General features: G+C 31.1%; 3 protein-coding genes across 5 annotated transcripts; 1 reads left to right on the plus strand and 2 right to left on the minus strand.

The window, feature by feature from the left end:
• Window positions 1-1,425: 1,425 nt before the first annotated feature.
• Window positions 1,426-2,489, minus strand: LOC100820052 (precursor of CEP5). The gene has a single exon (XM_014766885.3). It carries the CDS (start codon window positions 2,202-2,204, stop codon window positions 1,878-1,880), a length of 327 nt encoding a protein of 108 aa, XP_014622371.1. The 5' UTR covers window positions 2,205-2,489; the 3' UTR covers window positions 1,426-1,877.
• Window positions 2,490-11,968: 9,479 nt separating this feature from the next.
• LOC100820584 (uncharacterized) lies at window positions 11,969-22,974 on the plus strand. Of its 3 annotated transcripts, none has more exons than XM_006595897.4 (16): window positions 11,969-12,174; window positions 13,059-13,453; window positions 13,558-13,783; window positions 13,872-14,117; window positions 14,233-14,348; window positions 14,922-15,020; window positions 15,135-15,222; window positions 15,968-16,197; window positions 17,609-17,790; window positions 18,026-18,225; window positions 19,093-19,425; window positions 19,548-19,649; window positions 19,849-20,146; window positions 21,395-21,543; window positions 21,627-21,911; window positions 22,046-22,974. In XM_006595897.4, the coding sequence occupies exons 2-16, from the start codon at window positions 13,155-13,157 to the stop codon at window positions 22,256-22,258; spliced, it is 3,066 nt and encodes a 1,021-aa protein (XP_006595960.1). In that variant the 5' UTR covers window positions 11,969-12,174; window positions 13,059-13,154; the 3' UTR covers window positions 22,259-22,974. The 3 variants fall into 3 exon arrangements, with proteins under 3 accessions (XP_006595960.1, XP_003544449.1, XP_040865199.1); XM_003544401.5 differs by lacking the exon at window positions 11,969-12,174 and adding an exon at window positions 12,306-12,510; XM_041009265.1 differs by lacking the exon at window positions 11,969-12,174 and having other exon boundaries at window positions 13,258-13,280.
• LOC100820591 (uncharacterized) lies at window positions 22,926-26,283 on the minus strand. The gene is made up of 6 exons (XM_006595899.4): window positions 26,053-26,283; window positions 25,667-25,905; window positions 25,170-25,428; window positions 24,754-24,933; window positions 24,145-24,300; window positions 22,926-23,709 (listed from the first exon to the last, which is right to left on the minus strand). Exons 1-6 carry the CDS (start codon window positions 26,080-26,082, stop codon window positions 23,545-23,547), a joined length of 1,029 nt encoding a protein of 342 aa, XP_006595962.1. The 5' UTR covers window positions 26,083-26,283; the 3' UTR covers window positions 22,926-23,544.
• Window positions 26,284-27,654: the final 1,371 nt, after the last annotated feature.

The following is a 27,654-nucleotide window of genomic DNA, read 5'->3' on the forward strand; positions in this document are numbered from 1 at the left end:
TTTTATATGTGATTTATTATTTGCCCTTGAATAGACTTAGGCTGTTTTGGAAACCGTTGTCAGAGTTAAGCCCCAAAAAAATGAGAGCAAGATAACTAAAGTAATTCACCTCATCGATTTCAAAATGGGTTTGTTGAACACCAATGTGCTTGGTGGTGCAGTTCAAGTAGTTATTCCGACGAGAGTGGTATATATAGGGGCTTCTATTAATTAGGGGAGTTCAATGAGTCAAGTTGAATTTGCCTAAATATGTTTAATTTGATTAAAATTTAGGGGTTGAATTTGCCTAAACATGTTTAATTTGATTAAAATTTAGGGGTTGAATTTGATCAGATTTATGTAATTTCTTTTTTCTTGCAGACCCAACTTGATCACAAATGAGTTAGGTTGGATTGACTTAATTAAGTCTAAATATTTAAAAATTATTATTATTTTCTTAAAAACTAAAATAATAATTTATTTTTATCTAAAGTTTTATAAATATATAATGATTTAATACACTCAAAAGAGACCAAATTATAAAAATATTTGACTAATATAATTAATGATTTTGATATTAATACTATATTTTTATTTTATATAAAAATAAAATATGATATTAACATGTGAAAATATAAATAAAATTGAGACAATAAAAATAAAAACAATAACTTAAAAAAATCATGAGTGATTTAATTTAATAATTTAATAAATTTTGTAAGCTAAAAATTATTAATGTGTTTTGTATCTAATAATTAGTTAATATATAATAAATTAAATTATATGACATGGGTGATCAGATTGAATTGGATTGGATTCAAAAAATAGAATCCCTTATTTAATCCCGTCATAATTGAATTGTGTTAGATTTAATTTAAGTAATTTAAAAATTTAATCCAATATAATTAAGTGAGATTGAGACCAAGACCACCCATAACTTCTATGATTGTACGAGGAAAAAGAAAAAATAAAAATCCTAGCCATTAAATTTTAAGAAATCTAATTATTCTCCTTTCAAAAGAAAAAACCCCTAGCCTCCATCATACGTAAAGAACAAAACTATTTACTTCCTTTTTATATATTTTGAAATTTTCTTGTCTTTTTTTGTAAGATTTTTTCTAATCAATTCTTGTATTAATTATTTTTCACTAAAATATCCTTAATTATTTTAGTCTCAACAAATAATAAATGTAATGAATTTTCCCTTTCTCTCTCACGATAATTGGAGAATTGCAGAGTTTAACTTAAAAAATTAAAACTTCATTGTTTCTATTTTTTCTTCATACATTAATTATTTAGTAGTGATTTTGAAAAAAATATTGTAATTAATAACTAAATTAATCAATTTTCTTAATATATCTGAATTAGTTAATAATATCTTATAATTAGAACAATGGGAAATATAATCATTAAAAAAAAATCTGCTTACAACAAAGACTATCATCATTATTTAACCAACACTAATATTATTTATGGCAACATGTTTACATCAATATTCAAAGACAGAAAAACAAAGTGGGAACTAAGCAGCAACACCGCTGCCTTAATCTCCAAGATGCTAATTAGCAATAAAGTGATGTAATTTAATTTACAAATTCACAAATTAAAAGACTTGAAAGCTAGAGTACACACATGACAAACTATATGTTATGATTTATCATCTATGACATGGCTAATTAATTAGCCATATTTTATAATAATAATAATAATAATAATAATGAAATATAATTAACTAATGCATGAATGCATGAGGTAGTCAATAAGTCTAGTTCAATTTATTAAATAAGACGTATGAGATATTATAAATATTTGATATATTTTTTTAATTTTCACCGATAAAAAAAACTATTGCATGAAGTAACCATTATTATTATTATATGCAGGAGAATGATGTACACCTATGGCCTTGGGGCACCGTTAGTAGCGTCCTTTGGGGTAGGGGAGGAGTGGCCAGCACCGGGACTGTGACCTGGATCCATTGGTCGGAAATCGTCGATCCATTTATCAACACCACCATCATTTGCTGCATTATTTTCTATGATGCTGCGGCGCCACAGGAGAATATTGTTGTCTTCCACTGTGCCCATTTCTTTGACACTGTTTTCGTAGGTTGTTGTTATGTGCTCCTTTTTCAGTGGCCTCCCCATAGCTGGAAGAATTCCATTGAAAAACACCAAGACTAGAAGAATGGAACTCATGGTGAACACTAGCTTCAAATTGGCCATTGTGTAATCAGAGAGTGAGAGGTACTAGTTCTATTCTAGAGAAGAGTTAGAGAATTTCAGAGTTGAATGTGGTTGCAAAATATTGTTTGTGGAGGGTATATATAGGCCTTGAGGCAAGAGGCCCTGCAATTCGAAATTAAGCTATTCCAATATTAATAACTAATCTAATTTATAACGGGAACGTGGGGAAATATACTGAAAATGGTGAATGTAAACTCGTGCATCATTATGCTCCCTCAAGATTCTCTCTTCTCTTTTGCAACCACGGATCTTCTAGGAAGTATGGGGCCACGTACCCCAATTTCGGCAACATATATATGTATATATATGTGAATATATTTAAATTATTCAATTCTGTTTCACCAATTTAATTAAACTATTTAATTATGTGATATATGCTAGTATGATTTGAATTCAAATTTTTGTATAATATATTTAACATTATTATTTAATCATAAAATTATCAAAAGTATTATAAGTTTATTAATTTTTGTACCGATTATATTAAAAATTACATCACATCAATAATAAGGATGATTGGTTAATCATGTAAAATTATTTTATATTGTTAATGTATAATAATTAAATTATATATTAAGAATTACATTATTAGTTGAACCAATTAAACATACTTAATTTAATAAAAACTTAAATATTTTTATTATATTTAATATTAATTGAAAATTTGAATATTAATTAATTAAATAAATTTAAATTTTTTAATTGAATAACTAATTAAAAAGAAAATATTAACATAATGATATAATTTTTTTTAAAGAAAATATGTCATACTCATAGCTATTAGGTGGGTAGATTAGCTAGCTAGTGGAGGAGCTATTCTAACTAAACCATATATAGTATATACTTTTAAGTTCCAAGAGTGCAGCAATGATAAAATTCAATAAGAAAATATTTGTCCTAAACAAAAAAGGCTGTAATAGCATCAAAACAAAAATATGGTAGAGATTTATCATTTTTAAGAATGAGAATATTTTTTAATAATATAAAATTATTAGATAATAAGTTTAATTCTACTTTAAGTCTTTAATTTTAATGGACTACGTGCTATTTTTTATTTTCAAGTTTATTTTGAGCCATTTAATTAATTTAATCTTTCTATGAATTTTTTTTTATACATTCAAATTATTATTTTCTATTTAAAAAGTTCATAAATTGAATCAATAAATTATTTTTATACCTCCATGTTCTCAAAATCATCAAATGTCATCTAAAATCTCAAATTTCTCCTCTTCAAACTCTAATCTAACAACTTAGTACTATATCTTTTAAACTTTAGAGCAAATTACACTCATGTGAATTATATATGGTTTGTTGAGATTTCAGACAATATTTACTCCTATGTTTTTAACATATATACAATGACTCTGTTGTAGGAGTATACTGAATAATTTGTTTTTTTAAGGTAATAGGAGGTGTCAATGAAATGTATTTATGTATTTCAAACAATTAAAGAAGGAGATTACTGTAGGAATTAAAAAGACAAAAGTATCGTATAAAATCTCAAGAATCTATAGGAGGATGAGTGTAATTATTCTAAATTTCATCTATTTTTTTACTAAATTTTAAATTTCCAAACTTTTAAATGATTTCATATATTAAATTTATCATAAATTTCCAAATATTTGCATAGAACATAAGAATTTAGGAATTTTTTTGGCAAGTAAAAAAAATATATTATGGAGAATATATACACAAGAGGTACTTCAACCTTTCTAAGCAACAAAAGCATATCAAGATTCAATTAACTAGCATATCTAATACATTTAATGGAGAAACTTTATCAATCAGAGAATGAAAGAATTTTAGCCCCAATTTTAGCAAGAAACCAAGATCAAGAATGGATTCTAAATAAATCTAGAGAATTTGGCAAGGACCAATCAAAGAATGTAAGGATTCTACATAAAAGAGAATTCTCAAAAGATTAGATATACTTTGCAAAAAAACAAATTAAGACTTAATTCACTTGAAAAAAAAAATCAAGAACCATAATTCTCAAAATAAAAAACAAAATAATACAATTCAGCTACAGAATAATTAGGAACGCAAGAATAATATACTTTATTTGACTTCAACGTCCAATAGGAAGTACTTTCTCTTTTTGGTGCAACTGTGAGAGTATCTTCAAGTGTTGCTTTTGAATTTTTCTTTGCATGTCGTGCTCTATTAGTATTATAAATGTGTCTTGTGCAAAAATTCATTCACCGTGAACAGTGTGACACAACCACACACATTCCCACTATGGTCTGCTCTGATGAGACGTTTCTGGTGCGAATCCAACTTTATTCTTCAAATTGTTGGCAGCCATAGCTAGATTCCAGACACTGAGAGAGTCAATTAAGTTGTTATTGGAAGTAACTATGCCATTCATCACACTTCACGTGTTACTGTCACTCTGGTGAAGTAGAAGTGTTAGTGTCCTACACACTTTAACTTTGAACAAGTTTAGTTCAACCCCCATTTCCATTTTGCTTGTTAATCTCTTTTCCTATCATATTATAACTTTATAATATTTATATTTTTTTCTTCTCTTTTTTTTTTTTTTCTCTAGGTGCATTATAGCATAATGGATATTGATATATAAAACATTTTTCTGATTGGAAATGGTAATATCATCGTCTTCTAAGTCTCTCAATAATGGGATCTTAATTTGGTATATGTTCAGTGGCTTGATGAATTCCCCATCAAAATTCTCTTCCTCTCCACTCACTCGACTGCGCCAACCCTATATAAAGAAAAAAAAACAGCAATAACAAGCAACCAATGCAAAATGAGAGTTGGGATTATTAATTTCTAGTAAAATGATGAATCATACATAGTTCAAGTCTTTATTAGAGAATAGGCGTTCACGTTTAATGTTGAATCGTGTTTTGAGTTCAATTGGGATGTTACACAAATCTCCTCACTGTTTCCTCTTTAGATTTCTCAACAACTAGTATCAAAGCATTGTTAAAGTATAAGTATGAGGTAAAGTCTTATATTAGTGTAGTTGTTCATGATTCATTAGTGAAAATCTTCCCGGTGTTTACCCTCATCAGTTTCACAACAATTGATATTAAAGTTCTTGGTTCGACTTGGTGACTGGCTCATACGAGTAAAATGACAACGGAGGATCATGAACATAAGGATCTCTTGTATCAATTTTTTTTTCTGAGGGGCGTGAGTCTATACAAGGTACTAGAACATGTTGGCAACAATGGCTAGGCGGGACGGGAGAGTCACAATTAAGCTCTAAGGGTCATCATGAAATATTTGTGGATAAAAATGATTTTCGTTCGAGGAGAAGACTAATATGTCCCAAAACATCAAGTTTCATTGATGAAAATCTCTCTAATATTTATCCCCTTTGATTTTCCAACAATATACTCACACTTTTTTTTTTAAAAAAAATAAATATATTAATAGGATTATAACTACAATATTTCTTAAAAACAATTAAGGAGTGGTTTGTTAACAAACTACTTCTAAAAAAATAAGTGAAAGTACAATATAAATGTTTGTAAAATTTACTAACATAATTCCACTTTTATATATTTTAGAATAAATACGTCAGTAAATTATAACTATAATATTTTTTTAAATACATCCAAGATGTAATTTATTAACATATTTCTTATGAAAATCAAGTGGTGCACGTTATCTAATCTCTTATTTGAATATTTTTTAATCACAATATAAATACATTGAACTAATAAGTTGTAGGTATTTATAAAAAATATTGTATTAATGGTATAATTGTATTAAAATTTAGTATAAAATTCTAATTAATTTAAGTATTAATTTTAAATCGAATTTCCTTTTCTTGTTCCTATTGTATTGGGAGGAAAATGTGGTGTATACTTTGGAGCCTAAACTCGATCGTTCGAGCACATTTTCACAATAATATATCAGTTAATAACTCCTGGGGAGTTAGATGAATATTTTAATTATTTTAATAATATTATACAAATTATAATCTTTATTTTTAGACTATTAATATATACTAGCCTTTCACTTCCTCTTTAGTCTTTAGAGTATATACACATCCTAGATTCTTTTAGAATTTGAGGAAAATGAATGTGCTTTTACTTAATTTGACTAACTACTCTATTAGTTTATATTTGTTGATGCTAGTCGGATTAGTGATCATAATTCATTTCTATGATTATCAACATTATATGGTTAGTACTAATTCCGATAGAATAAGTATTCTGCTATATTTTACTTTACTTAATTACCTCATTATTACGTTATTATGAGGAGGATAAAGCTAAAGATTTGCGGGAAACCATTTTGACCAAAGCACCTTCTTCTATGAATGATGCTATACGGCTCTAGCTTTGTAGAGGAAGTTATTAATTAGTAAAACTCGTCACCTAGATTTCCTCTAGAAGTTATAAATAATACTGCCCTAACTCAAGTCCAACACAAATACATAGCAGGATTCTTCTTCTACTTTGGTAGCTCTTCCTATGAAATATACACAATTTAAAGAGCTGCTTGGTGCTCTTGAATTCGTAATAAAGTCGTCTTTTAATTCATCTTATTTATTTTTTGTCCCACGATTATTATATTTGTTGTTGACTTGTTGTTATAGACATTTTTTTTGTGTGTTATTAAAATTAAATACGCAACTCGATTATAACATGTACCAAGAAAATGTATATATGCATTAATTTTAACACTTTTTCATAAAAAAATAAAATAAAATAAGGCTTTTAGAGAAGCCGAATGAAAGAAATTGAAATCGGGGTGTATTAATAATGATCAACATATATATTGCTAAATCATTTTTTTAAAATAAATATATATTGTTTTCTGAAAACTGTTGATGCTCTTACATATCAACTCGCATATAGAAGAAAATATTAAGAAAAATGCACTATCAATATTTTTAATTAAATTCCTTAAATAAATTGACAGACTATTGTAGTTCATAGCATATTCTTCCCAGCCCCCCTAGTGTCAAGATATGTTATTAAAAGTGTAAGCTATTTTGACCAAAATGCGCACTGAAAACCTAAAACAAATTGCTTGCAAAAGGAAGGTATATACACTTCTGAACCCCACTAGGATCCCTGTGGAGCCTTGTGCTTTAGTATCAAAATAAAATAAAATATTTTTCTCCCTTAACGAAAATTATAGTCAAATGAATATAATATTTCAATTTGCTTTGAAACTCATTTCTCTACCCATTAAAGGAAACATGAGACGTTCATGGAAACTTAGGGTTGGCTCCTCAAGTTGGGGAAGTTCGTAAACCACCAAATAAAGATTGGACGTGGGTGCCAGCAAAGAGCACTACATTTCATGTTTGTGCTGTCAAATCATTTTACAAAAAGATAAATGAGGTTCAATATTGATGTTGGGAGAGATGGTAGGGTTTGTGACTTTGTGCGATGGAAAGCAACGGCAGTGGGATTAATTGAAACACGTACTAAGTGAAGATTCTTGTACGTACATACCATCTTATACATAATGGCCAGTCGCGAAAAAAGTTTATTTGTTAAGTGCAATAAATGATAAAATCAATAAATAAATAAGCAGATATATGAAATTTATTAAGAATTTTTTAAGAGTTTAATAACTATATATGTATTTTCAGTATATTTTTTTTTATATCTAATCAAATCTTACCCATACTAATATGGAACAAATATCTTAAGATATTTTCTTTTATGGGACAAATATTACAAGCTTGTAATATTCTGTTGTAATTATCTTGTAATCAAAATCCCTTCATCAATGGGATTGGTGTCAGACTGTCAGAATTCAGAATAGCCTAGTTTTTAATTCAATGACTAAAATCGAAAAGGAATCATAAAAATAAATTTAAATACTTTAAAAAGATCATGGCATACAACAAATTAAGATCTTTGGATCTCTGCAACACTGTTGTCTCTAAAAATTGGGGTCTTGACCATTGGATTTAGGGGTGATAAAAAGAGTTGGAGCTGTCGGATCAAATTGTTTTGACCAATCAAAAAATAGGATGAGAAAAAGTAGGATGGTTATCAATCTTATTTTATTTTGATATTTTATACATATATTATTAATTATTAATTAATTTATTTTTTTAAAATAAATTATTATTCAAAATTTAAGATAACATATTTAATTTTTTAGTAAGTATTTATTATTTAATATTTATAAATAAATAAAATTAATTAAAATCAATTAAAATATATTTATTATTATTATTTTAATATTTTAATTTTAATGTATCAATCCGATAAAAAAATGAGACAGACAGTCATTTTCAATCCATATATAAAATATGGAATAGGACGGATTGAACTGTTTTGGGTGAGTTAGTGATAAGACGGGACAAATAAATCCGTATTGTCACCCCTAATTGGATTTACATGTTTGTTAAAAATATGAATATTTTCATTCTTAATTATAATAAAGGACTGCAGGGGTCGTAGAGAATCCGAACTCCAAATTAAGTACTTGGAATAAAAGAAATGTCATAAAAGGAGGAAGAAAGGGTTATGTACTTGGAATAAAAAAAATGTTGAGGAAGAAAGGGTTATGTAATAAAAGAGAATACTAAGTAAATAAAAGAAAATTCAAATTTATTTAAATAGAAAAATGATAAATTAGCTAGATGAAAAAGTAATAATAAATAAGAAGTTAAATTATTTTTTGGCTCCTCTTTTATTAGCATTATTTAATTTGGTTATCTAATTATAAAAAAAAAATGCAATCTTTTCCTCTTAACAACATTAATGAAATTATCCTTTCACCCAAAAAAAAACATTAATGAAATTAGATACAAGAACATCAATTAATGCATAGTTAAAAAATAAAAAACTATATGTGTACTGCTAACTTTTATTTTCTTTCAAATATTTTAAGGAAACACAATTCCCTTGTACTGTATATCATAAAATAAAGTAGTATATTTTGAATACCTATTTTTTTTTTCAATATATGTACATCAAGTAGTACCTAGCTAATTGAAAAATTAAAATTAGAACTACGAAAGCAATGTTATACTACATATTCTAGACACATTAAATTCCTCAGACCTATCTTATATATTTAAGTAATATTTGGCTCAACTTATTTTTAACATTTTTTTAAAAAAAAAATAAAAAGTCGGGACAATCACTATTTCTATAGAAGCTCTAAAAAAATAAAGAGCTCAATTTTTGTAAAAAAATCATGAAAAGGGAGCTTTAAAAAACTGATAAAATTAACCTTTTTGGATTTTTTTCCTAGGAACTCACTTCGAATCTCTAACAACTCTATTTGCGTATATTTTACATTTTTTCCATGTAAATAGTTGAAATGTTTTCACCCTCATCAAATAAACTTTTTTATTTCTCCAAAATAAAATGATATGGGCCTTTTCCTATTGTTTTCTAGGTAATTATATCCTACACCTCCCTTTAAGCATTATGCACCTCCAATTTTAAAATAACTCCAAACTACCCTTTTCAAATTATACCTTCCCCTTCCTCCTCTGTGCAACCACTACACCACCAAGGAACTTCCACTGCACAACCACAACATGTTGTCACCAGCTCAGTTGTGAACTCCACAAGGTCTTCCTCATCTGCATTTAACTCCGCTAGCATCTCTTTGAGCAACTCCACGAGCATCTAAATATTAAAATTTTCTCATTAGATTGTGCAATCAAATTCATAAACACAAGGATTGAAAATAAAACAAAATATATTAAGGACTATTGTTTAATAATGCGTCTTTCAATCTTCTATACCAATCTCTATCATACATATTTGTTGACCATAAATACTTTGATATTTTCTCTTGCCAAATATTAGACATGCAAAATGTATGAACAAAAAAACTTCATAAATCACACTTCAGAAATTAAATCTATTATCCTTATAACCTGAATTCATCATTGATTTTCAAAGGGTCAGCATGTTTTATAAACTAATTTTGGGACAAGTTATAAAAACCTAATATGGCTGGTAATCCAAAATAAATGCTTCGGAGCATTTATTCTAGAATGGCTATTCCAGAACATTTATTCTAAAATGGGTGTTCCAGAACATTTATTTCAAAATGGCTATTTCAAAAAGTTATTCCAGAATGGTTGGTCCAAAATAGATGTTATGGAACAACTGTTCTATTAAAGCTATTATGGAATGAGTGTTCAAAAAGTGTTATCCCCTAGAACCAAAACCCCTACCCACCACCCACCAAAAGCCAACCCCCACACACCCTACACTAGAACTCAACTCCTACATTATACAAGACGATTTATTAGTCTTATCTTTAGTGTTGACATGCAAAGGAAGGAGGAGCCACCACGTTGAGAGAAGGATGCAGAGGGAAGAAAGTGGCACGAGAAGAACAACAATCACAAGAGGGAGAGGGGCCATCGTGAGAGGAGAGGGGCCGTGGCGAGGAAGGAGGTGTTAGAGTTCAATGTTATCTGAAGGGGGGAGGTGTTAGGTTTAAGGAAGGAGTACCTATTTCATTAAGGCTAGTTTAGTATTTTCACACAAAATTTGGGGGGGGGGAGAAGAATCGTGATAAGGGCCAAAAGAAATTTTGGAGGACCAATATTACTTCCCTTATTAAGAACCTATGAACAACATGGGTCCGGACGAGATCAAACTGAAATCACAGGCTTTAGTTGACTTTGCTATTTCCATCCTTTTATTTTTTTCTCTAACCTTACCCTCAACCTTTATAACTTTTTTTTGAGAAAATTATCCTTTACAAAAACAGTTTACATTGTGTGTTGTGTATATCGACATATTTATTAAGATAGACAATGAAAACATATTTTTGTTATATATTGTGAAGTTACAATATCTAATAACATAACAAAAATATGTTTCCATTATTTATCTCAAAATATTGTCAAAATAACCAATGAAAATATGATTGTTTTGTGCATTTGAGACAATGAAAACATAACTTTGTCAAGGTCATTTTTTTGAAAAATTTGGGAGTAAACTTTGCAAAAACGGAGTGGAATAGCAAAGCCTGGTTTGGTTTTGAGCTTAGGGCTTCTGAAACAAGAAGGGCCCAAATCTAAAGGCCCAAAAATTAATAAATGGTAGGGAGTCCAATGCTATTATGATAACCGTCCTGGAAGTTGCAGAAAGAAACTTTAAAAGTGAGTAAATATGGTCGGCGGTGGAAGGAAAACGCAATACGAAATACGCATGTCGTGAGAAACGCGGAAGGAAAACGCAGAAACTTTGAAACTAGATTTGAACTGAAAGCGTGATTCATTTTCCGAAACTACAAAAACAACAAACATGTGTTAGAGTATTTATTATGTGTCTATCTTATCCACTATTGGAAAAATAATAATTAATTAATACGTTGCTGATACTATGTTGAGGTGTTAATGGTACCATTTTGTTTGATTTTTTATTAAAAAATATTCGAATTAAACATTCAATATGCGGTTCAATTTGATTATAAATAAAGGAAATATTTCTTTTGATTTACCCAAATTTTAGATAATTTTATTCTTTTCAGTTTTTAAATTTTTACTATTGTCTTTTAATAACTATTGATTACTCTCTTTTTGTTTGTTATTTTATTTTTAATTTCTAAAGATTTTTTCTCTTTTATTTTATTTTTATTTAAAATACGTGGAGAGACATTAAAATATTATTCATTAAATTTTTTATATTTTAAATCAAATTATTTTAGAAAAATCTTACTAAACATTCTATAATGAAAATATATCAAATTTTTATTAATTCTAAATCAATATACATTAAAAAGTCGGTTGAAAAGTAAGTTGGTTTTTCTCGTGGCGTGTTTGGGGGTGAAGGTGCAATAAACGGTTTTTAGAAAAGAATATGCCGTTGCTATGTTCCTCGCAGACATTCTCAGATGCCAAGTGGGTCTGAGTGAGATAGATAGAGATAGATTGATTCTCATGTTAAGTTTCCTTCTCTTTTAAATCGCACGCACTTCTCATGTGAGTGATCTTTTTATTCCATTTCGCCTTCTCTCGCGATACCAGGTGCGTGTGCCTCTTCTCTCTCTCTCTCTCTGAATAATTTTTCTTCGTCGTTTAAACATCGGGAACGTCGCTTGTGATTGCTGTCTCTCTCTGCAACTTCTCTTTCGTTCGTTCGTTCGTTCGTTTCGTGTTTTTTTTTTCGTTGTGGTTTTTATTTATCGTTGCATTTTTTTTTCTCGATGAGCTTTTGCTTCGCGTCGCATCTTCTGCCTTGAATATTCTGTTCTCCTTTTGTGTTGTTTTATTTGGTTGTGTTGCCACTTGCTACATTCTTGTACGGTAAGGAAAACTAAAAACCGAAATAAGAAGAAACAAAGAATGGAGGGAAAGATTGAGGTTAGGGCTTTGTTTCCTTACCAAATTTGATTACATATAACTATCTGTCGAAGTTCATTTAACTTCTTCATAGAGCGTAATTTTGTGATTCGCATGAGTCACTTGTAGTTCAGGTTTTACTTTGTATAGTTATTTTTGATAATCATGACTTCCGTTAGTGCTGCGTTGTATGAGCTGAGAAACGTAAAATTCATGCATGTGGGTGAAGAAAAGGATGAGTGGCAAAAAAGTGAGGCAGAATTTGTCATAGTGGTGAAGGAGAATTGACTTGTTAAAACAGGAAAACGACAATCTTTTGTAGAAATTTAGTTGATTGGACAAAGGAAATACTATAATTCAGTTGCAATTCTCAAAAACTGTTTTTGATCTTTTCATTAACTTTTTATTGTTTTGTTGTGTGTTTCGTGCTCTTGGCCATTATGCCATTACTTAAATGAACATTACATTGCTTATCGTGTGGTTTTATTGTTCCTCTTTTTGTCAATTATGAGGTTATCTTATTGCAATTAATACTAATATTATCGTTTTTTTTTTTAAATCTTGTGCAGGATTCTCTGGTGCTGCTCTCTATGGTTTTCTGGAATTCCTAAAGTGAACTTCATTGCCAGAAATTTGGTAGATATTAGAATTTTTTTTTTATTGGAATGGGCTCTAGTAAGCAGTCTGCTGGTATTCTTGATACGCTGAAAATGCAGAGGGTTAGAACTATTCTAACCCACACTTATCCTTACCCTCACGAGCATTCCCGCCATGCTGTAATTGCTGTTGTTGTGGGTTGCCTCTTTTTCATCTCATCTGACAATATACATACTCTTGTAGAAAAATTAGATAACAATGTTAAATGGTGGTCTATGTATGCCTGCTTGTTTGGGTTTTTTTATTTCTTTTCATCACCATTTATAGGAAAGACTTTCAAACCAAGCTATTCAAATTTCAGTCGATGGTGAGTTTCTTAGACAAATGTATTGCTATCTATGTGTATGTGCTATTATATATTTTTATGAAATATTTATGGGATTAGAAATAATTAAGCGCCCATTTTTGCAGGTACATAGCTTGGATTTTAGTGGCAGCTGTGTATCATCTTCCTAGCTTTCAGTCAATGGGAGTGGATATGAGGATGAATCTATCTTTGTTTTTGACAATATATCTCTCTTCCATCTTGTTTCTTCTTGTTTTTCACATTATATTTCTTGGTCTCTGGTATATCGGCTTTGTTTCACGTGTGGCGGGAAAGAGACCAGAGATCTTGACCATTCTTCAAAACTGTGCGGTAAGTTTGGAAGATGATGGTTTGTGTCCTTAGAAGATGCAACATTGTTCTGATGGTGTTTTTTTTTTTTTTTTTAAATAAATAATAGGTACTTAGCGTGGCATGCTGTGTATTTTATAGTCATTGTGGTAACCGTGCCATGTTAAGAGAGAGACCACTTGACCGAAGAAATTCTAACTGGTTTTCTTTCTGGAAAAAAGAGGAGAGGAACACATGGCTTGCAAAGTTTCTTCGGATGAACGAATTGAAGGACCAGGTCTGCTCATCTTGGTTTGCACCAGTTGGATCTGCAAGTGATTATCCTCTCTTGTCAAAGTGGGTTATTTATGGGGAGGTACTTAATATAATGATATAATTATTTGATTTATACAGTCTACTGTTGTAATTCATATATCTATGTCCATTCTGGTTCTTTTCATGGTTTGATGCCAAAATTATTTTTGTATTAGATAGCTTGCAATGGATCATGTCCTGGTTCATCAGATGAAATTTCTCCCATTTACTCACTCTGGGCTACATTTATTGGGCTTTACATTGCAAATTATGTGGTGGAGAGGTCAACAGGGTGAGTAGTACTTTATAGTTGATTTTATTATTTGCTAAATTTTTTCATGTTCCTGCTTGTAGTATGAGTAATTGTTTTTAATTGTTCAAAGTATAAATTTTTTCTGATATTAAAATTTCAATTGAAATTACTGACATTAAAAGCATAATTTCCTTTGACTACCCAAATCAATAAATGATGTCAGTTTTTATTCTTGAACATTTTTGAAATTTTGCATCTATGTTTCTTGTAAAATTTTTCACTTGAGCAAATGTGCATTTTCTTTTTTCCAGTCATCCCAACAGATTTTTCAGGAAAAAAAATGGCTCAAAGTTTTCTTATGTATTAATCTGTTTTGGTAATGTATGTTAGTTATTTTATTTTTGTAATGCCGTTATTCTGGACTATATTTCCCTGCACAAAGCAATGTGCAATGGTGCCTTGAGCCCTTGGTGCAACAGTGCTCAATGACAATGAGTAATAAATTATTATGGCTGGCATTGCATTTTCAAATTACATAGTATTAGTATCAACCATTTTTTTTTCTCATTATTTCACTTAATATTTTCATTTTTATGTCTGAAAAATCAACAGATGGGCTCTCACTCACCCATTATCTGTTAAAGAATATGAGAAGTTGAAGAAGAAGCAAATGAAGCCTGATTTTTTAGACATGGTTCCATGGTACTCTGGGTATGTATGTATGTATATAAAGTATTTTGTTTCCCAGTTTTTTTTTTTTTAATTTTTTTCAAGGGGTGTTGAAGGTTGTCTTGAATATGTGGTTACACTTGCTAAATAATGCAGAACATCTGCTGATTTATTCAAAACGGTTTTTGACCTCCTAGTATCAGTGACTGTCTTCGTTGGGCGTTTTGACATGCGTATGATGCAGGTAAGTTTTTTTATTTTCTCTATGCCCATTGTTTATACTATTCTGTCAGTGTGTCTTTTTTATAATGTGAAGTACTTAGCTGACTATATTATACTCTCTGTATTTCCATTGTTGCAAGTATTTGCATACCTTTTAAAGGAATTTTCAGTTAATCTAAATCTGGTGTTGGGCAATGTTAAAACTTAAAAGGATCACAGTTTTCTGTATTTTTGCCACTTGCCAATGACATTGAATCTGGTATTTTTTCTTTAAGAGCAATTAAACAAAATCAAATCCTGAAATGTGGATGTGTGCACTCTGCTTGTAAAATTAAGCGTTTTGTAATATCTAGTCTTCAGATTTAGATTTCTATTGTTTTGTGCAGTTTTTGACTTTTTATTTAGCATGGCACGATTGAACTATTTTTTATCTGTATCATTTATAATTTTTGAGGCTTTATGTTGAGGATGTAAAGTTGAAAAGAATATTAGAAATGATTATTTCTGAATGAATGAGAAAATTAGAAGGCTGTATTTTGAAAGTACACTGTATAGGCAAAACCAAGTAAACAGTAATTACCAACTTTCCTAGCGTTAGACCCAAATTAATCAACTACCCTAATGTTGGAATAATTTACACTAATTACAAAGCAAGCAAAGTGAGGCTGTTAAAACATGCATTATTCTATGATGTAAATAAGTTTGCTTTTTGTTCATCCTCATTTTGCTGGTATGCCAGCATTAACAAGTCTTACGTTTATTGACAGGCAGCAATGAGTAGGGTTAGTGATGGAAATCATCAAGGTGATCTTCTATATGATCATTTTAGTGAGAAGGATGATTTTTGGTTTGACTTTATGGCTGATACTGGTGATGGTGGGAACTCATCTTATGCTGTTGCACGGCTGCTTGCTAAGCCTTTTATTCGGACACTGAAAGATGATTCTGAGCTTACCTTGCCACGTGGAAACTTGCTACTTATTGGGGGTGATCTTGCGTAAGTTGGCTGCATTTAATTTAATATTGTAAATTGTGGCTATTATCACACGATTTGGTCAATTGTTATTTATTATGTGTGAGCTTCTCCAGAATGATAAGTTGACACCATTTAATGCCATGGTTCTTGATTGAGAATTTTGAATACCTAGGTCTAAAATCAAATTCTGAGTCTTCTGCACATAGTTTTGTACATTTTTGTTGAGGGCTACTAACCAGATGCCACATCATATACCATTTATATTACCCATCAACTTCTTTTTTGCTTCAGTAAACAGTGTACAGATTAAAGGCAAAATGTATCTTATTACTGGGTTTTGCATTTTGTAGAGTTATCTGTGTAGATCAATTTTTCAACTCGAATTTTAGGAAATTGAGAGTATTTAACAAGTGGTGTTTTTTTTTCCTTTCTTATGGAAACATGTAATATCATCTCAAGCTTTTATATTATGGACTATGATTTTGCAATTATCCCACAACTACCAGTTTACCACTTCCTCTTGAAATACTCTAGCATGGTTACTGCTAGTTTCAGGCATGCTTTGATATTGATTACTGATTTCCCGCTTCACCCCTTCTAGGCTTCTACATGGATCAGGTAGTTGACTAGAGTAATGGTGTAAACGAGTTGTCAAGCAAAATATTTGAAGTTTGAGCTTGACTTGTGAGTTGTGAAAAAAGAGATTGTTAAGTTTGGCTCTTTTACCCAAAAGAGCCAAATTTAAAGATTGTGCTCGACTTATTTGACTCATTTATGGCTTTTTTTTTTTCTATGAAATAAATGTTTGTTTATTAATGTAGCATTTAGTAGACACCTTCACGCTAGGTGAAGTAAAAAAAGAAATAAAATATACTTTTATATTCAAATAACTGACTTGAGATTGGAAATGAATTTGTTAATGATGAAAATGGCAATTTTTTTTTAAGTTTATGGATACCCATTAAAAATATGAATTCTTGATAATTGAAGTAAGGTAAATGATATGCATATGACAATAATAAATAAAATTACAATTTTTCAAGTAAATACAATAAATGACATCACAAATTCACAATCATCTAGGTATACATACATCATTGAGCTATTTGTGGGCTGTTAATGTCAATTGGCTCATTTAAATAATCAAACATAACTTTATTCTTGAGCTTGTTTGTTTAGCTAATTGAACAAGCTTGATTGAAGATTTAAAAAGTTGAACTCAAATAATAGTTTAACTCATTTACATCCAGAAAATTAGCTTTGCCGGACTTGTTTGAAATGTCAGCTTATTGTGGGACTCCAAAAACTGCTTTTTCCACTGAATTAAAGAGACCTTTGCAGTGCCATTTAATGTTTCAAGTTTCAACTCTCTTGCAATGTTCTGTAGATGTATTTTTTTTTCCTTCAATGACTTATTGTTGTTCTGTTGCAGGTATCCAAATCCATCAGCATTCACATATGAAAGGCGTCTTTTTGTTCCTTTTGAGTATGCTCTTCAACCTCCTCCTTGGTATAAAGCAGAGCAGATAGCTGTGAACAAGCCGGAGGTACCCTTTGGGGCTCAATTAAAACAGTACAATGGACCTCAATGTTTTGTTATTCCTGGAAACCATGGTTAGTTTTAGCTCCTGGATCAAGCCTTACCAAATTAAATGTGCTATTTTTCACGGAGTTCATTAAATAACCTGTTTCCCCCTTTTTGCATTTATCATCTTGCTACTTTTTTTTTTCAATTAATTATTATATTTGTTTTGGTCATCTTACCTCATCTCTATCAGAAAGTTTAAAATTGAATATTTATGCCTAACACAAATATGGTTACTAATTAATATGATTGTTTTCTTCACAGACTGGTTTGATGGACTCCAGACCTTTATGAGGTATATATGCCATAGAAGCTGGTTAGGTGGATGGCTCATGCCCCAGAAGAAGAGTTATTTTGCTTTGCAACTCCCTAAACGGTGGTGGGTTTTTGGGCTTGATCTAGCTCTTCATGGTGATATTGATGTGTACCAATTCAAGTTCTTTACGGAACTGATAACAGAGAAAGTAAATATTCTTTCTGTTTTATCTTTTGTCTCTTCATTTCTAAGAAATGGTGAAGTACAGAACAAATGTTTGTGTACTGCACTGTTAGTTTACTAATCACTAATGTTGTTTGTACAGCACTGTTTGCTCACTTTTTTATATTATTATTATTGTTATCATTATTATTATTATTATTATTTATTTCTACTCATTCTTTTGTTGCCATTGATTTCATATAAAATAATGATTGATGTATGTAACATTTAATAGTAAAATATTTAATGGGAGAGGTGGGAGAGAGATGCTGAAAACAATATAGTAACATGGAAAATATTTTCTAGAGTTGTACTGTAGATGGACAGGGAAAAATAATCCATCATAATCTCTAAAAAAAATGGAAACTACAAATGACCTAACTTGTAATTTACATGATATTCACACTCTAATTTAGTAAAATAGAATTTTTACAATGATATTACACAATTAATTTTCTATAGGGCTATTTCAATCTTATTATTCTAGGATTGCTCCTGACCAACAATCCAGGCATGCATTGTGATTAACTTGCTTGTTTTATGCCTGCTAGTCTCATTGTCTTAGAACGTCTTGTCCATTAAGGGGCTAATGAAATTTGGTTTTGTTGTAATTTTTTAGTAAATCCATTTTTTTAATAGTTTGAGTACCCTTTTTAGATGCTATATTTCATTTATGAACTTTTGCTTATGCATTGTCCTGTTCGACAAAGCAAGCTTTGATTAGTAGATGTGTAACATATCAGTTTTGTTTTACTTTTTCTATTTATTACTGGATCTAACCTGAGTCCTTATACCTCATTATTTGACCTATATACTGATTGGTTGTCCACAACTTTTACCATGACCTATCCAGGTTCAAGAGGATGACTCTGTGATCATTATTACTCATGAACCTAATTGGCTCACTGACTGGTATTGGAATGATGTTACTGGAAAGAACATTTCACACCTTATTTCTGATTATTTAAGAGGAAGATGTAAGCTTCGAATGGCTGGGGACTTGCATCATTACATGCGTCATTCTCATGTAAAGTCAGATGGGCCTGTACATGTTCACCATCTTCTTGTTAATGGTTGTGGTGGTGCATTTCTACATCCTACCCATGTTTTCAGTAAATTCAACAAACTTGATGAAGTTTCCTATGAATGCAAAGCTGCATATCCTTCCTTTGAAGATTCAAGCAGGGTATGCAGAATATTTATAATTGCTTATTATACTTCTCCTTCTCTTACTTGTAAGCACTAAATCATTTTTTCTTAAATATTTTACTAGCACATTATGGTGTAACATTTTTAAATTTGATGCAGATTGCATTGGGAAATATCTTAAAATTTCGGAAGAAGAACTGGCAATTTGATTTTATTGGTGGCATTATATATTTTGTACTAGTCTTTTCAATGTTTCCACAAGTGAGTTCCTCCATATCTTTGTTATTTTTAGTTTTATTTTGTATGCTTTCTGTCAATTATGGTTTTTGAACTGTTGGATTCTTGTTCTTTCCTTTGGGCCCATTGAGTAAGCAGAGATTAGCATTTGGCTTATCTGTTAAGATACTATCATCTGTTGCTATTTGCTAAGATGCAATTGTTTTGTGTACTTGGTTTCTAGTGTCAGCTGAATCACATCCTCCAAGATGATACATTTTCTGGTCACATAAGGAGTTTCCTTGGTACTGTGTGGAATGGATTTATTTATATTCTGCAGCACTCTTGTGTGTCACTAGTGGGAGCTATACTATTACTAATTGCAGCATATTCTTTTGTTCCACCCAAATTGTCACGGAAGAAACGAGCCATAATTGGAGTTCTTCATGTTTCTGCTCACCTTGCTGCAGCACTGATTCTTATGTTGCTTCTTGAAATAGGCATTGAAATATGCATCCAGCATAAGTTGCTAGCAACTTCAGGTTTGATTTTTCTATATGTTGAACAATTTTTGTTGATACAACGTTATGTAACTTGTCTTGCTCAAGTTGATAAATAATATATTTTAGCTTAATTATAATTACACTTTTTATCCTTTTAGTTTCACGAAATTCCTATTTTCGTCCCTGCTTTTAATTGCAATTTGAAGTTTTGAAATCAACACAATAAAACTTGAAGTTTTTACTTGGATTTTAGTAGATGTATACCACATATGTAGCCATAATATGGTTCCTAATCAAACTATATTAGTTTTTCTGTGGAACCATGTCTATGGGATCCTATCTATGTACAAAGTACCTCTGGTACTTCATTCCTATTTACAAAATTAAAAAAAAAAAGACAATAAAAATAATAGAATCTCATGTGGTGTTATGCCACGTCATTTCCAAAAGTCTAGCAAATAGAATCTCATCCATTTTATTAAAAATAATATTGGCATGTCAGCTGACTGCCACATCAACACTATTCTGAGGGTACTTAACTTCATGAATTTGAAAATGGTTAGAAATATAAAATTGTTGGGCTTCCACCAAACATTGTAAGCTTTGGGGTGAATTGATCATTGACTTGGTATTAAGAGTTTGTATGATCAAGTTGTTAGGGGTTTGATCCCTACTGCCCTCATTTTCCATAATTAAGTTAAATTTCAGTAGAAGGTAAAATGGTCATTTGCATAGTCCATATTTTAAAGCAAAAGAGCTATTGCATGGGGGGTTGGGGGATGATAGAAACAACACACTATTATTATGAGGATAACATTGTGACTATTGCAGTGAATGGAACTAAATAGAGCTTTTGTCAAATGAGGTAGACGAGAAGTATAATTCAGATTTTTATTGTATGTAATCCAGATTTTACAAGTCACACCATATTCACAAATCCATAAGGGCATCTTTATTGTTACATTGCTTATAAAATATAGACTTCCATCTTTATAATTATCAATTATGTTGTTGGAAATTATATTTCAATTGTTGTATCTTTATTTTGTTGGAAGCTAGATTCAATAGGCCCACAATGACCTGCTGGAACTTAGCTCTGGTGATATTGATATGACTCCTGATCTGGTGAATTTTGGCACAAGGTCCTGTGACTATTTGCCATTACTCATCACAAATAAATTATGGGAAAAGATTTCAATACTTTGTGAAGTGGGATTGTGTGTGTGATGATGATATTTGGTTTATAAAGTCCTGATTTTTTTATTTTTTTTTATGGGTGTAATCCAGGGTATCACACTTTATATCAGTGGTATAGATCAGTGGAAAGTGAGCACTTTCCCGATCCAACTGGACTCAGAGCTCGTATTGAACAATGGACATTTGGACTTTACCCGGCATGTATCAAGTATTTAATGTCAGCTTTTGATGTGCCAGAGGTGAGTAATTTCTCTGAATTATTTTATTTTTGACTTATCTTATAATGGATCTTGTCACGGAGATGGTTTTCTATTTTTCTCAGGTCATGGCAGTCTCCCGGAGCAATATTTGCAACAATGGATTAGAGTCTATTTCCCGAGGGGGTGCTGTAATATATTATGCTTCCGTCTTCCTTTATTTTTGGGTCTTCTCGACCCCTGTTGTTTCCTTGGTGTTTGGGAGCTACTTATACATTTGCATCAACTGGCTTCACTTACACTTTGATGAAGCCTTTTCGTCTCTTCGAATAGCTAATTACAAATCATTCACACGGTTTCACATCAATTCGGATGGTGATCTTGAAGTTTATACTTTGGCTGTTGATAAGGTAGGAAGCCATTATTCAATTCAACTATTTGTTTTATGTAAAGAGAAGTATTGAATTGGTTCAGGTTACATAACTGATACACTTTGCCTTAAGTATTGAATCATTGTCTAACATTTTGATTTTTGAATGTGCAGGTTCCAAAGGAATGGAAGCTCGATCCTGATTGGGATGGAGAGACAAAACATCCACATGAGTTGAGTCATTTGAGAAGGTTTCCCAGCAAATGGAGGGCAGCCATTGCCCACCAGGATCCAGTTCGTACGGTCAAAATTGTTGACCATTTCGTTATTGGACGGACAGATAAGAATGACTGTGCTACTACTGCACCTAACGGACCAGTTCAATGATTTGTTGATTTGGTTTGGTTTATCCTGTTTGTAACATTATTTAGGAAGCAATTTGAAGAAATGAAAAAAAAGAAAAAAAAGAATAGTAGTTCCCACATATTTTTGTTTCTTTTTTCTATTTCTGCAAAATGAGAGATAGTTGGACTAGTGTGAATTCGATGGTCTTTAATGCAAGGCCCTGACAAGTCAAACCTCGGTTGAATTTAATGGTGAATCCGAAAATGGCTAATTTAATTCAATCTATATCCGAGTTGGTGAATTAAACGTGTTGTTTGTCTAAATTTGAAAAAATTGGAAAAAGCTGAATTGATGTTAAAATGATAGTATGGTATAGTCTATAGGGTTGGCCTAGTGTAAAGTTTTGTTATGTTTACATTTAACATGAGAATTTATATTCTGTTTCTTTTGTGTGTAAATTTTTTTTTGGATTAGTCAGTCATATATTGTGAGGGAGATATGATAGCTGTGGTTTTTTGACTCAAGACAAAATTTGTAGTATAGTATTACAAATAGTCAAATGGTAGCCTAACCATATTCTTCTTTACATCAGGAAAATTTGAAGATTCAAGTTTCCAAAACAGTGCAACCAGCCAAGTGTGCAATGTGAAGGATTGGAATTGTTTAAGGATAGGCTATGTTTGCCCAACTTGGTAGGGAATATAGGGACAAGCTATTGTTATTGTAAGTGAAAAATAACCATGACATTTTAGACTCTAGTACTGGTATTTTGTATTTCGATTTCTTGAAATCTACTAATTGCAATAAACAAAAAAGACTGTTGAATGGAAGTTAGAAGGAACTTGCGGAGAAAATCTTATTAACGTAAGAAATGACTTGTTTATTAGTCTTCATGAAACTGGTTTATTGACACTATTTGTATTTGGATTTTTTACTTTTTTTAGATGATTGACATTAATTTATGAGATTGCAATTAATCATGTCCCGTGTCACACAGAGAAACACACGCTCCAATGCACAGGTCGTTGTACCTGAGGAGGGAGAGAGTTGAAACTTCTAGCTTACATTCACATGCATTTTTCTTGCATAAAATATCAACTTCAATTATAAAAATTAAGTTTTTTTTAATCATGTTGACTAAACCATTGCCCTGGTAACAACATTAAATGCTTGATTACGTTAAAATAAAGTTTCCAAGAAATGGCACCCAAGTACATAGAGTAATCCTATTGCTATTCAAAGAATCTTTCATGTGTACGAGCAACATAGAAGAAGTAATCTTTGTCTATTGGTTTCAGAAATCAGTTATTGTGTCGTATTATATTTGGTTAGTCTGAGAAGAGAAAATTCTGATATGCTGTGCCTCTAAGCGTTTTTTGCACTTCATCCCAGTTTTCAATTTGCTTCCATAATGGGGCAGTGTGAATCTTGACCTGCCTGCTGTGCATATCTCTGTATGGCAATCTTAGAAATTCTTGAACATCTTTCAGTTTCTGTAGATGATGAAAAAAAATCAACATTGAATTATATCCATATATGGTTGAATTTTGATCCATGGCTGCGTAAACACATTTTGCACTAGGAGTTCTAATGTTGATTTGGTGGTTGAAGGGAGAAAGGAGGAGGGAGAGACGGTGGGTTGGATTTCCTCCTACTATCAAACTAACAACTAACATTTATTGATTAAAAAAAATATTTTGTACTATGATTTATGTACTTACACATTTCACTATGAAAACGACTAACTAAAAAACCAAAATTTTTAATTAACATATTATCATTATTACATGGTCAGATTAAATTTAAAAACTTACGGTGATAGTGGATCAAAACTAAACTATAGAATAAATAAATAAATATATTAAATAATAGTTGTAGAATTGTGATGATACAGGCACATCACATGCTTTTAGTATTGGTAAACTTACCGTGGAATTTTTTATGAGATCCTCATAGTAGAGAACAATGTGGCGAGTGTTGTTAAAGTATTCAATGGCTTTTGCAGCTGTGTCCTCTGTTTGCTTTAGCTCTGTCATCAACAACGTGGTATTGATCCATGGCCTGTATTTGGCGAGAATTCCAGCCTGCCCAAGAAAAACTAATTCAACTATTTCACTTTTGCAATCAATGCACATGTTTAGCTTCACTTACTTCTATTATAGAAGTTACTTTTCAATCAAAACCTCTGCATGCTGCATTTGGTTATAAACATATAATAACTTTAGAAAGTAAAGTAGTTTTTTATTTTTTTTATTTTTTATCAGCAATTAATAGAAAATAAAGTAGTAAGTAATGTCAGTCTGAAAATCAGTATTATGTGCACATACATAGAAAATTATAAGTGTATTAAAGTATCAACAATTGGTTTTTTTTAATCAATAACTAGAAATGTTTATTTCATCTTTACTCAATTTAATCAAATCCAGTTATAAGCTTTTCTCAACATGCAATAGCCTAATCCATTCATGAAATCCAAACACAGACAAATGTTAGTAAGGAAAAAAGGGCAATAGAGAGAGAAAGAGAGTGTGAGAGACCTCTAATGTGGAGTGGACATGAGACTTATGGGTTCCATTCAATGGCTTTGCATTTTTGTCATAGGAATTTGCAAGCACCGATACCATTCTACGAAGCAAATTCCTTCTGAAAAGGAATATTGTAGAAACTTTCCTCCGTTCAAAGTATTCCACTATCTCCTTATGATGCTCCATCAAACCCTGCCAATATAGGCATCTATTCTTTTAGCAACAGCATCATCATCTTATAGACATAACACATAACAAACCCATGGGAGAAATAAAAAGTTGGTCTAGTGGTGAAGGAAGAATAAAAAGGAGAGAGGTTAGGGGTTCAAATCCTCCCATTAACAAAAAAAAAAAAAAAAAACTAACAACACAAACAATTAATATTTGCCATTAAAAAAACAACTCATTCTTGGACACCCTCCAATTACCTGATTAAGCATCCACTTGTAGCCCACAGCTGCGGAACACTCATTCTTGGAAGCACCACTGAACCAATCAAGATTGAACACTACATCCATTGTCTTCAAAATTGAAGAAACATTCTCCCTTCTTTTGACCACACCAAATATCTCTCCATTGGAACTTACATTCATATGACTGTTCAACAACGTCTCAAACCATCCACTACCTGATCTTTGCATTGTCAATATGGTAAAAAACCGGACAGGATTGCAAGCACACTCCTCTCTGCTCATTCACCAATCATTCAATATAGCTATATAATCAAACCCAAATAACAAATATTTGTAGCAAATTGAAAAATTTGCATTCCACAAAGCATATGCATGTATATATATAAACATAAAAAAATCCTTATCCCACTAGGTGAAGTCAATTACATATGGATCACACGTTGTCTGACTTGAGGTAAAGATCAAATCTTCAGATACATGCGTGTATGTATATAATTAAATTTAATATATACCTGTTGTAAGTTTTGGGTTGTGGATAATGCAAGAAGGGTACTTCCCATTCTTCCACATTAGAAAGCTGACATGACTGGTTGATGACTCTAAGTTCCAACAACTTGCTATTTGCGCGAATCCTTGCTGGTTTCTCGAAATTAACTGAGCAAATGTATAGTACACAAGTTGCAACCATGGCTAAAACAACCAACTTCAATGTGGATGGAAATTTCTTAATAGATTTAATATACATGGAGTCCTGAAATGAAAGAGAGTTACCACTTGTCACTCTCTAGCTAATAACATTGTACATTAATGTGATTAAGATTTAATACATAGCAGCAAAATAAAAAAATTTAAAAGAAAATAACATAGTAGCAATGAATGATGATAGTACTTTTCTCACCTTCTTGAGGATAAATATTTGTTCAATCATGTTTCACGGGAATGAAGGACAACGACAAAGACCCTCTTCTTCCCCTTCACTGTTTATATGTCCACCTCTTTGTTCATCTTCTCTATGTTTTGAGTTAAATTCATAGTTTCGAGGTTTCCACGTGAAATTCAGCATTGTTCAAGCAATTTGGTCTTGCTGTGGTTCCCTTCTCCTTGTTTTTTTTTTCAACTACGACTTAAATTACACGGCATACAATATATATTGTAGAATATGATATGTTTATGTTAAAGTATGTGTCATTGTATCTTATCTTAAAATGTAATATTTTTTTGTCGAAGACGACAGAGGAAAAGTATACGAGGTAGTGAATTACATGATATGAGAAAGAAACAACAAAACAGTGGGTCCACAGTTCTTGCTTTGGAACATCACTTTGATTTGAGTTACACGAGATAATGGGCAAGCACTTACCAAGCCGTGTATCGGGAATCAACTTATGTTTTTCGATGTAGAAGGAATTAATATTATAGTTTTTAAACTACTTTTCAAAAAATGGAATGGGTCAAACTCAGTTAATTAAATTTGAGTATAACTAGGGAATTGTTGTAAATCCAACAATACCTATATTCAATTTTTAAACTACTTTTCAATTATGTATTCTCACTTTAGGTTTCTTTACACGAAATATATATTTTAATAGACTTTTTTTAACCTAAAGAACACATTTTTTTTATAAAAAAAATATACACATTTAGACAATCCTATTGAAGTTATTAGCCTTGCAATAACTTGAAATGGAAATGCAAGAAGGAAGAAAGAAACACAGAATGCTGAGGAAACTTAGGATCAGTATACTGATTAACTTGCAGGAAAAAATTACAAAGCTGTATATCATCTAGTTATTAGCTATATACATATATGAGGAGAAACAAGAGGAAAAATAACTAAACACAGTAAAAACAAAATTATAACAGAATTAACAAAATAATAGAAAGTAGTTAAACCTAGAATAGCAGGAGTAGCAGGAGATGCCTTGATCTAATACCCCCCCTTCAAGATGGGAGGAAGATGTTATCAATACCCATCTTGGCAATGATACTAAGAAAGATATTTCGGGGTAAGGCTTTAGTAAAAATATCTACAAGTTGGTGGTATTCTTACATGCATGAGCTTCAAAACTCCTTGAGAAACCTTTTCCCTGACAAAATATAGATCAATCTCTAAGTGTTTGGTCCTCTCATGAAAAGTGGGGTTGGAAGCAATATGGATTGCTGCTTGGTTATCACAGTAGACAACAACAAAGGGAATTCTGACATTGAAATCAGTGAGTAAATTTCGAATCCATGTAATTTCACTAGAGACAGAAGTCAAGGATCTATATTCTACTTTTGTTGAGGACCTGCTGACTGTCTTTTGTCTTTTGGCTTTCCAGGAAATCAAGAAATTTTCTAAGAAGATACAGAATTCAGTGGTTGATCTTTTACTTTCAGGACATGATCCCCAATCTGCATCCACATATGCATGTAACTTTGTGTCTGAGTTGGCTCTAAAAAGAATACCTTGACTAGCAGTGTTTTTAAGGTACCAAAGTAACATGTTAGCAGCATGCAT

This window comes from Glycine max, chromosome 14 (genome assembly GCF_000004515.6).
Source record: "Glycine max cultivar Williams 82 chromosome 14, Glycine_max_v4.0, whole genome shotgun sequence".
Taxonomy (NCBI): Eukaryota; Viridiplantae; Streptophyta; class Magnoliopsida; order Fabales; family Fabaceae; genus Glycine; species Glycine max.

What these genes read in the sequence shown, in the direction of transcription:
- LOC100820584 (XM_006595897.4), top strand. Translation starts at nt 13,155, where the DNA reads ATGGGCTCTAGTAAGCAGTCTGCTGGTATTCTTGATACGCTGAAAATG. An exon ending in TATTCAAATTTCAGTCGATG is followed by an intron (nt 13,454 to 13,557) that starts GTGAGTTTCTTA and finishes CCATTTTTGCAG; the next exon opens with GTACATAGCTTGGATTTTAG. An exon ending in CAGCTTTTGATGTGCCAGAG is followed by an intron (nt 21,544 to 21,626) that starts GTGAGTAATTTC and finishes TATTTTTCTCAG; the next exon opens with GTCATGGCAGTCTCCCGGAG.
- LOC100820052 (XM_014766885.3), bottom strand. Translation starts at nt 2,204, where the DNA reads ATGGCCAATTTGAAGCTAGTGTTCACCATGAGTTCCATTCTTCTAGTC.
- LOC100820591 (XM_006595899.4), bottom strand. Translation starts at nt 26,082, where the DNA reads ATGATTGAACAAATATTTATCCTCAAGAAG. An exon ending in CAACCCAAAACTTACAACAG is followed by an intron (nt 25,429 to 25,666) that starts GTATATATTAAA and finishes GTGAATGAGCAG; the next exon opens with AGAGGAGTGTGCTTGCAATC. An exon ending in ATCTCATAAAAAATTCCACG is followed by an intron (nt 23,710 to 24,144) that starts GTAAGTTTACCA and finishes CATCATCTACAG; the next exon opens with AAACTGAAAGATGTTCAAGA.